This window comes from Myotis brandtii, unplaced genomic scaffold (assembly GCF_000412655.1).
Source record: "Myotis brandtii unplaced genomic scaffold, ASM41265v1 scaffold125, whole genome shotgun sequence".
Lineage (NCBI taxonomy): Eukaryota > Metazoa > Chordata > Mammalia > Chiroptera > Vespertilionidae > Myotis > Myotis brandtii.
Genome location: NW_005354385.1, coordinates 5,786,794 through 5,797,597, shown reverse-complemented (window position 1 = coordinate 5,797,597; position 10,804 = coordinate 5,786,794). Strand labels below are relative to the sequence as shown.

Genomic DNA, 10,804 nt, shown 5'->3' with positions numbered 1-10,804 from the left:
GCTGCCAGTACAGCAGTGGTGGTGGGAGCCTCTCCTGCCTCCTCAGCAGCGCTAAGGATGTCTGACTGCAGCTTAGGCCTGCTCCCCACTGGCAAGTGGACATCCCCCGAGGGCTCCCGGGCTACCAGAGGGATGTCTGACTGCCAGCTTAGGCCCAATCCCCCGAGGAGCGGGCCTAAGCCAGCAGGTGGTCATCCCCCGACGGGTCCCAGACTGCGAGAGGGCACAGGCCGGGCTGAGGGACACCCCCCCCCACTGCACAAATTTTTGTGCACCCGACCTCTAGTTTTCAAATAAAAATGAAAGAGAAAGAGGAAAGACCCTCTGCCCAAGGTTCATACTCACGGAAAAACAGAAATATTAAGTTATTTGAACAGAAAATAGAAGGAAAATGAATGAAGTTGATTATTTAATTCTGCTGTTGAAAATGGCTTTATCTAAAAACCACCTAAATACTGTATAAAAGATTCCTTAAGTTATTGGATTTATGTTTCAGTAAGGACCATGTAATTCATAACTGAAAGTCACCTTTTGTTTGTCAATACATAGAGTACTGAAAAATCCCTCATCCCCACTATATACAACTTAAGGTACTACTACCAATACTATCATTGAGTTGAATATAGGCAAGTTGGGGCTGTGACACAAAGATCCTAATAAAAATGCAGAGTTAGGTTCCTTCGAGCTTCTGGTCAGATTTCATTAATCAATCCATACACAACCTTGCTTTAGGATTATTTTTTAAAAGACACCTTACTTATACAGTCATGCACTGCTTAACAATAGGGATAGGTTCTGAGAAATACATCAGGCAACTGTTGTGCAGACATTATGGAGTGTACTTACACAAACCTAGATGGTATAGACTATACACCAAGGCTATATAGTATAGTCAATTTCTTGGCTGTATACCTGTACATTATGCTAATGTACAAAAAATGAGATTAAATCAAGCACAAGAGAAACTGATGCAATCAAGAGAAGATGTAAGACCAAGATGTATGAGGCTGCTGCCAGAGTAACATGGCATACTATTCCACAGCAAAATTTTTGTTAATAAGCAGAAAGAGTATACTAAAATAGTAATAGTACAATTAATACACTAACCAGTTAGCAGTCATTTATTCATTATCGAATACTATGTACCATACAAAATTGTATGTGATATACTTTTACACGACTGGCAACACAGGTTTGACACCAGCATCATCACAAACACATGATATCACTAGACAATAGGAATTCTGTTCCATTATCATCTTATGGAACCACCGTAGTATATGCATTCTGTTGCTGATCTAAACATAATTCACTAACATTGAACTCCTGGCCAAAAGTATTATAACTCAGGTATGAACAAAGCTTTATCTAATATCCATATTTTCTTCACAGGGCACATAAGTCTTTCTGTATTTAGGAATCATAGACAGCACTTCAACACTACGCTTGGGGGCCATTAAACGATGTGATCGTCAAGAAAAAGCACAAAATGTGAAAAATATGGCACTAAATGGATCATGAAAAGGACATTTGTTTAGAGAATATAGAGAACTCAAACAAAATGGCAGAGCATAACCTTATTCATGGTCAGCTGGGAACAAACGTACTGGGGAACTCAAATTTTTTTGCCACTCTGCATGTCTGTTATACACACTGGTAATACATTTAGGAAATTATACTGAACAAGTACTGATGTTAGCTTTACAAATAAACTTTAGTGAACAGGTAAATTTGCATATATGGTATGATGAATAATGAAGATTGATTATGCTATGTAAATAAAGTTAAGAAATGAAAGGATCTAGTATGTAAAACTGAACTATTCTTTAGATGTGGACTTACCTTCCCAAGAAGTTTGACAAACAAAGGCCATAATTTTAAAACGTATGTCTCATTTTTACTCATAAATAGCTTCTGGAGTTCTGAAATTAATTTCTGCAAACAAAAGCAAAAATATTTACCAAAAGGACTCTTAGAAAGGAAAAAATATGCAGTGTCAAATTGGCTGATTATCTTAGCCAAATAACTTTAACCAATGTTTTATAAGGAAAACTTCCTTACATATAGCAAAGCTGAGTTTTATAATAAACTAGAGGCCCAGTGCACAAAATTCATGCGTGTGTGTGTGTGTGTGTGTGTGTGTGTGTGTGTGTCCCTCAGCCCAGCCTGCACCCTCTCCAATCTGGGATCCCTATGGGATCGGGTCTAAACAGGCATTCAGACATCCCTCTCACAATCCAGGACTGCTGGCTCCAAACCGCTCGCCTGCCTGCCTGATTGATGCCTAACTGCTCCCCTGCCGGCCTGGTCACCCCCAACTGCCCTCCCCTGCCGGCCATCTTGTGACTGTGGGCACCACCATCTTTGAGAGCAGGGAGGTCAATTAGCATATTCCCTCCTTATTGGCTGTGGGCACCACCATCTTTGCAACAGCGTGAGGGTCAATTAGCATATCCCATAGATAGGATGTCCAAATATAAATCATCATTAACATTTTACTAATGCTTTTATTAACACAATCTGGCCATTCTTGCATTAATCCAGCTTAAATTTTTTTCTCCTATTATTCTTTTCCCTAAAAACTTCAGCATGCATATCATTAATTAGATTTCAAGTTAATGTTTTTTATCACTCTGATAACTTTAAAAATACATTAATAGCTTCATGGATAAGACTGAGAAACTGTAGTTCAAATTTATAAAGAATTTTACATATGCTCTTAAAAATAAACTTATCAGAATAAAAAACTTGCAAAAACAAGGGAGATACTTCATTAGACTCCAATATTAGTATGAAGTAACTTTAAAATGAACAGATAAAACTCCAGGACTTAGAATCTGGAAGCTTCCCTCACTGTCTGGATTACTGTAGTATGCCCTAACTAGTTTCCCTGCTCCTACTCAATCCCCTTTAGAGTCTATGCTCAACATAGGCAGAGCGATCCCTTTAAAACCCAAGTTAGTACCACTCCTAGACTCAAACCTTCAAATATGATTTTCAGTAGAACCGAGTCTTACAATGACCCCCAATGTGATTTGGCTCTCTGTTTCTCTGAAATCATCTCCTACTCCTCACCTTCATGAATTCCACTATTATATTGCTCAGTGTTTACTAAACACAACCATCAGAGCAGGGCCTTTTGCTCTCATGATTCCTCCGAAGAGCTATCCCCTGTATCATCTTCAAATCACTGTTCAAATACCCATTCTTTTTCTTCCCTGATCACTTCACCCTTCTTCTCCAATGACACTCTGCCGGTCTAATTCCTGCTGTTCTCCATAATGTTCTTCACTAAATCTACTATATACTTTATTATCTCTACCACTAGAAAATAAGCTCCACAAGTCCTTTTGTTCACTGGTATACTCAGTGTCTAAAACAACACCCAACATATAAGTGTTCAATAAATATCTGTTACAAGAAAAAAGGTTGAAAAACCTAAAGCCTGGGGCAAATAATAACTTTAGAAAATTACACAGCTGATACATTTATGCACACTAAATTTATAAAATAGCACTGAATTAGTTAATACTTTCCCTTTTCCAAAAATGCAATCCCTTTCAATCAATATTCACTAGGGATTGTATAAAATGCCTGGATCATAGTAACGTTGAATACACAGCTCCCTTCCTTACTGTAGTGCAAGAGCAGTATGCCTACACTAACTTAAGCATTTCATTGTTTTAATTCAAAGAGAATTTCCTAGATCACAGTACAATTATACCAATATGAGCCCTAAGCATGATGAAGAACCTTACAATGCAGTATTCAAAAAATCCTTATAAAAAGTAATACTTACAGTAGTCATAAGCTGCTCTGTGATAGATGCTATTTCTTGCTGTTTCTGAAGCAACAATGGCATTCCCATCTCTAGGGCAGTCGCTCCCCGCAAATGTACCTTTTGGGCTGAATGAACAACTAAAGGTATGACCAGTTTTGCCCACCTAATTGACTCTTCTCCCATTTGAATTGGGGCTTGTTCAATTAGCCTATAAGAGAAATCAATGAATAAATTATTTTGACCTCATCTTTTATGTCTAAACTACCAGGAAAATAAGCAGCACACACAGAAATACGCATGGTATGGAACGTTTTAGAATATGTACATATATTCACACACACACACAAAAATTATTTTTTCTGGCTAATTTTTCTACTTCTGTATTATTCTTATACATTTTTAACAAGAAGGTATTTTGTCTTTAAAGTTTTTTTAAATACTAATTATTTTTATACAAGTAAATTCAATGTTCTTATGGGATAGCCAGAGAACTGTGATATAATGTGAGGATCAATGAGGGCATCAGAACATTTAATTAGAGCAAATAGCTCAACTACTAAAGAAAACTTTAAAACAAAGGCTATCAACAAAGAGCAGGATGAGAAGGAAGTAGGAATTTTCTTGGTCTGCCATCTCCCGCTAAGCACTGTTACTTACATCCTAACTACCCACTATAACTCACTTAGGAGTCTACTTTTTTTTAAAACTCTTGCCAAAGCTTTAACAGAAATAATTTTTTAAAAATATATTTTTATTGATTCCAGAAAGGAACAAAGGAGGAGAGGGAGATAGAAACATCAATGATGAGAGAATTATTGCTCGGCTGCCTCCTGCACACCACCCACTGGGGATTCAGCCTGCAACCTGCGCATGTGCCCTAACTGGGAATTGAACCTCAACTTCCTGGTTCACAGGTCAACGCTCAACCACTAAGCCACGCTGGCTAGGCCAGAAACACATTTTTTAATGTGTTTACATTTACTATAAATTCAACATCTCTTCCTTTGTTAAAAAAAAAAAACATTTTTTTATTGATTTCAGCAAGGAAGAGAGAGGGAGAGATAGAAACATCAATGATGAGAGAGAATCACTGATCGGCTGCAGCAACCCGGGCAAGTGCCCTTGACCGGGATACAACCCAGTACTCTTCAGTCCGCAGGCCAATGCTCTATCCACTGACCCAAACCGGCTAAAGCAAGAAATAATTTTTAAACCCAGAATTGTTAGCAACAGCAGCCTAACCAAGACTTTATTTTTAAGACTATCTCAGTAAAATTAAACAAAGAGACCTACTAACTTAAGCACATATATTTCCTCCTTCCTGTTACTTTTTTCTTGAGACTTTTAGTCTAGAAGACATTTCCCTCTTTAATGTCCAACTCAAATTCAAGTCCCAAAAGTCCTCTCCTTGAAGTAAATTCTGAACTTCCTGAAACTATTCTTCCAATTTGCAGAGCATCCAAATTCATACCTTATGATGACATTTAATGCTTCGTAATCAACAACAGCAGAATGCATCTCTCCTCTATTAAATACTATTTCTAATGAATCAATTATACTGGGTACCTAAAAGATAGAAAATAAATTCAAATCAAGTAAGCCTGAATTTTTTTTAAATGGCATGTATTTAAGAAGACATATACAAAAACTATACTCACTACTTTGCCAATAACTTCAGTGGGGAACGTCTGCTTGGATATCACCCAAAGTGCCCTCGTACGTACATTTTTGTCTGAACTCTTAACATTATCATTCAATTTTGAAAGCAGTTCTTGAATATTTTTCTCTGAAAAACAAACAGCTTTAATTATGTGGAATAGTTTACGTCCTTTAAAACACCAAATATAAAAATAGAGAAAAAAATTAAATGCATATCCAAAGAGAAGGACCAAAGAACCAATGCTGATATCAAACTACTTTCCAAAAACACAAAAATAGGTAAGATGGTATATTTAGAGAAAATAGTAGACTCTAAATCAGATATTTTGTGCAATTAATTTTATAGATATCATTAGTAGATTTGAACATACAAGATAATTTTTGGCAAGAAGTTATGAACCCTACATCTGTCTCAAAATGAACAACTACTTTAGATTGCTGCCATTTCTATACAGGGTGGGGCAAAAGTAGATTTACAGTTGTGAGCATGTTAAAGATTGTTCTTGTATTATTATTTATTATTATTTTCCATATAAACTGTAAACCTACTTTTGCCTCACCCTGTACATTAAAAAGAACAGAAACTTCTCCCTCAGAAAACAGATGTTTACAACTTTCTGACATCTTTATTCCCTAATTCATGATTTCCCTTCTCTAAAGATCATTTCCTAGGTTTCCTTTACCATGTCAAACTGCTAACTTAGAGCAACAATTAGTTGAAAACTTAGAAAGCATTAGTTAAGTCTTGTTTTCATTACCATTTTTAGTTCCAAATCATCCCACTTACCACTATGTAAAAACATTCTAATTCAGCACATTCCTTACTGTATGTGCTTATACAAAATAAGTGACCATCTAAATTAACTTCTAAAGCAGATAAGAGTTTTCCAAAGGAGAATGTTCAAGTTTCCTAACATTTATAAATAAGCTTATTTTCTTTTAGAGCAAATTTTACAATTATCAAAGAGCTATGTCTAAGAAAAAATAAAGCTTTCCAATAATAATCTAAACATCTGAATTATGTTATCAGCCCTGTTTAGTTTGGCTCAGTTGGTTGAGTACTGTCCCATGCACCGAAAGGTTGCTGGTTTGAATCGCGGTCAGGGCACATACCCAGATTTTGGGTTTGATCCCCGGTTGGGGTGCATACAGGAGGCAACTAATTAATGTTTCTCACATCGATGTTTTTATCTCTCTCCAAAAAAAAAAATACTAAAATAAAAACATATTTTTAAAAATATATTGTGAATCTAACAGAGGTAACAGTACTTTTCTAAACATCAAAGTATATACTTATAAACTCTTAAGAATATTAAGTCATAATAAATTTAACTACCTGATAATCCTGAGGTAATTTTGGGATTATATAAACAAAACCCCAAGGCCTGTAGAGCAGCACAACTGAGCTCTGAGTTTTGACTGGAAATGTGAGCCTATAGGGAAAATAAAATAAAATCACACACTTGTTACAAATGAGTACACAATTGTGAATCAATCTTTAGACAGCAAAGTCTGATTAAAAAGCAAAATTACATTTTAATCAAACCAATCAATAAATCTTTTAAAGTAAATGAAATAAGACCAGGAGTCCATGTATATAGCTTGGCAAAGAGGGAAACTATATAAAGATCAACAAAATAAAGAACATTTTTCTTGGCCCTGATCTGGTAGTTCAGTTGGTTAGAGTGTTGCCCCAATATACCAAGGTTGCGGGTTCAATCCCCATCAGGGCACATAATAGAAGCAACCAATGAATACATAAGTGGAACAAATCAATGTTTCTCTCTCTCTCCCTCTCCCCCACTCCTACCTATATCTAAAATCAATAAATAAAAGATAACAAAAAAGAACATTTTTCTTAAAAGATAAAGAACATTTTCACATATCTGAAAGCAAAGGAAAAGTCAACCAAATGGAGATACTAAAGACACTAGACAGAAAATTAACAGTAGGAGCAAAGCCCTTCCATAATGGGTAAGCAACAGACTCAAACATAAAAGGTCTCGGGTTGATTCCCACTCGGGGCACATGCCTAGGTTGCCAGCTCAATTAGGCCATGAGCCTGCAACCTGGGCATGTGCCCTGACTGGGAATCGAACCATGACCTCCTATTTCATAGGTCAGCACTCAACCACTGTGCCACACCGGCCGGCTCATCCATGTTTCTATCTCTCTCTCCCCCTTCCTCTCTAAAAAATCAATAAAGACATATCTAAAAAGAAAAAAAGACTTTGAGAGCTACCACTATATCTCCTGGATAATAGCTAGCATGTGTCTGTAAATAAACTTTTATTAAATACATAATGCCTGAAAGCGTTTCTTAAAAATGGTGTCTTACCTTTAAGAATGTGGTGGGTTCACAGAAATAATACTAGCAGAATTCTAAATAACACATTTCACCTAGTATGATTCCTATTCTAAAAGAATTCAAATATCCTTTTAGTGCTTAGTAATTCACACATAAAGCTTCTGTTGATTGTCCTATCAGTATTATACTCACCCAGACATTTCTAAATATAGTTAAGTTCTAGGGAAGTCAAAAGTTATGTGGATTTTTTTACTACAAGGAGGAAGAGAGGGTTAGTGCCTCTAACCTGAGTTGTTCAACAGTCAACTGTAATTATTCATCAGGTATTTTAGTTACAAACCCTATCTAAAACAGTGCATCTTGATTCAAAATGCATGCAATTGAGTTCCTGACCCTACACATTGTCAAGTACTAAATATATGAAAATGCATGTTTTTATCACATCAAATAGTCTTGTGCAACTTAGTGACAGGGGCATGTTCTGAGAAATGCGACATTAGGCAATTTTATCATTGTGCGACCATCATAGAGCACACTTATACAAACCTAGAAGGTATAGTCTACTACACGCCTAGGTTATATGATATAACCTGCTGCTCCGAGGCTACAAGCCTTTATAAAACATGAGATTAAATCAAGCACAAGAAAAACGATACAATCAAGAGATGTGGTAAGTGTGAGATGTATGAGGCTGCTGCCAAGCTACAATACTGTTTTACAGCACTTTTTTTATAAGCAGAAAGAGTACACATTAAAATAATGATTAATAAGTATAATATAGTAAATACATAAGCCAATAAGCACTTATTATAATTATCAAATATTATATGCACTGTACATAATTATATGTGATATACTTTTATAGGACTGGCAGCATAGTAGTTTGTTTACACCAGTATCACAAGAGTAACTTTTTAAAAAAAAACACCTGATTTTAGAAAGAAAGGGAGACATAGAAACATCAGTGATGAGTCACTAATGGGCTGCCTCCTGCACCAGGGATCTAGCCCACAATCCGGGCATGTGCGCCCTTGACCGGAATTGAACCGGGACCCTTCAGTCCGCAGGCTGACGCTCTATCCACTGCCCCAAACCAGCTAGGGCAAGAGTAACTCTTGAGCTATAGCGTTATGCTGGCTAAAATGTCAGGAATTTTTCAGCTTCATTACATACAATCTTATGGGACCACCATTGTATATTCGGTTGGTTCAAGTTGTTGACAAAAACATCATTATGCAGAGCATGATTATACTACTGGAATGTGGAACATGACAAAGAAAAATGGGATAATAAGTAAAACCACTGATATTGTATGACAATACTATTCATGTCTTGAACTAATTAATTACTACACTATAAAGTACGCTCCTGATCACTGTAACAGGATACTCTGAGGTAGACAGAACCTCAAATGCCTCAACATTTAGTTAGAAATCATGCTAAAAAGTACAATGAATATTTGGATAGAAAACTTATATTTTAAAAGCACAAAAACAAGATAAAAATAAGCACTCAAAGGGACTTTAACGATTGCGTTCAACCTCTTAATTCTAAAAACAAGAAAATTAAAGTGTTAAGGAAGGTCACAAAGCTACAGGGTACTCAAGTGAGGACAAGAACATCGGTCTTCAGTTTGAGGTTAAACTCTACCACCTTTCTATAAACACGTGATACAGATAACCTTCGTAACTGTTCTTAACCAGGCAAGAGTAGCAAAACTAAGGGTGTGTGAAGATAAATAAATACACCAAAAACAAAATTATAAAGTCATTACTTAGGAGTACATTCCTACAAAAGGAGATAAAACAGATGAAATAATCTCCGATCACTGCTTTTAAATTAAGAGCAAAGGTTTTGGACTCAGATAGCCTTGGACAAATTAAACCAATCTGTTCTGCAAAATGGGGACTAAAGAGTAACCTTACAGGGACATGGAGTTAGATGAAGTGAGAGAAAACTATAAGGGAACTCAAAGTACTGTAATATGCTTTCACTTTATTTAAATTCAAAGTTTTTAGGAGTAAACTGGTAAAACGTTTCCCCACAAATAAAAAAAACTACGAATAAACAGAAACACATACCTTTAAAACTTCACATAACCGAGGAAGTTTTTTCTCAATTTCTATAATGACTTCTTTTCCATCTTCTCCAGTAATACGACTTAAAAGCAGAAATAAAAAGTTCAGGCAAATAGACACAAAAGTATAATCACTCCCTAAAGTTTAAAGTTTATGTTAGAAGCCTGGCAAATTAACTTGATCTAGTGCTTAAGACAGTGTAAGTATAGAAAGCAACATACATCTGAAGCAAAAAAATAACCTTTAGGATTACTTCTGCATCCACTGTACAAGTTTCAACAGTTTCTCTATGTCAGTGGTTCTCAACCTTCCTAATGCCGCGACCCTTTAATACAGTTCCTCATGTTGTGGTGACCCCCAACCATAAAATTATTTTCGTTGCTACTTCATAACTGTAATTTTGCTACTGTTATGAATCGTAATGTAAATATCTGATATGCAGGATGTATTTTCATTGTTACAAATTGAACATAATTAAAGCATAGTGACTAATCACAAAAACAATATGTAATTATATATGTGTTTTCTGATGGCCTTAGGCGACCCCTGTGAAAGGGTCGTTCGACCCCCAGAGGGGTCGCGACCCACAGGTTGAGAACCTCTGCTCAATGCGACGAGGGAACAGGGAAACCTATCCCTCCTCACAAATGCACCATCTTTATCGTTTTAGACCGGTTGTTATCCTCTCCTCGCAAGGTCCAACTGCAGAAAACTCCATGGTTTGCCCCGGGGGTAGGGGGGAGGAGAGATATTACAAAGCATTTGCAATTAAAATAAAACTCGATTAAAAAAATTCCGGGTTGCCACACTGTCCCAGTACAGACGCGACTTACACGGAAAACCACTCCTCCAGCCAGCATGCCCTCTTCCAAGCAAACTCTCACAAACTCTCGGAGTGCGAGACGCGGGAGCGGACTTGCTCCTCCCGCACACACACCTGAGCTGCACCTCGGGCGACGCCGCGGCGGCTCATCCCGC

At 36.8% G+C, this 10,804-nt stretch overlaps 1 protein-coding gene across 1 annotated transcript in view; it reads right to left on the bottom strand.

The window, feature by feature from the left end:
* Positions 1–10,799, bottom strand: part of RIF1 (replication timing regulatory factor 1) — a 66,397-nt gene extending 55,598 nt beyond the window's left edge. Inside the window, exons 1-7 of the mRNA XM_005859393.2 lie at positions 10,711–10,799; positions 9,830–9,908; positions 6,777–6,873; positions 5,440–5,567; positions 5,253–5,347; positions 3,800–3,989; positions 1,843–1,935 (exon numbers count right to left, since the gene is read on the bottom strand). Of these exons, the coding sequence (XP_005859455.1) occupies positions 1,843–1,935; positions 3,800–3,989; positions 5,253–5,347; positions 5,440–5,567; positions 6,777–6,873; positions 9,830–9,908; positions 10,711–10,799 (771 nt within the window). The remainder of the gene's footprint in view (positions 1–1,842; positions 1,936–3,799; positions 3,990–5,252; positions 5,348–5,439; positions 5,568–6,776; positions 6,874–9,829; positions 9,909–10,710) is intronic.
* Between the last annotated feature and the right edge of the window lie 5 nt (positions 10,800–10,804).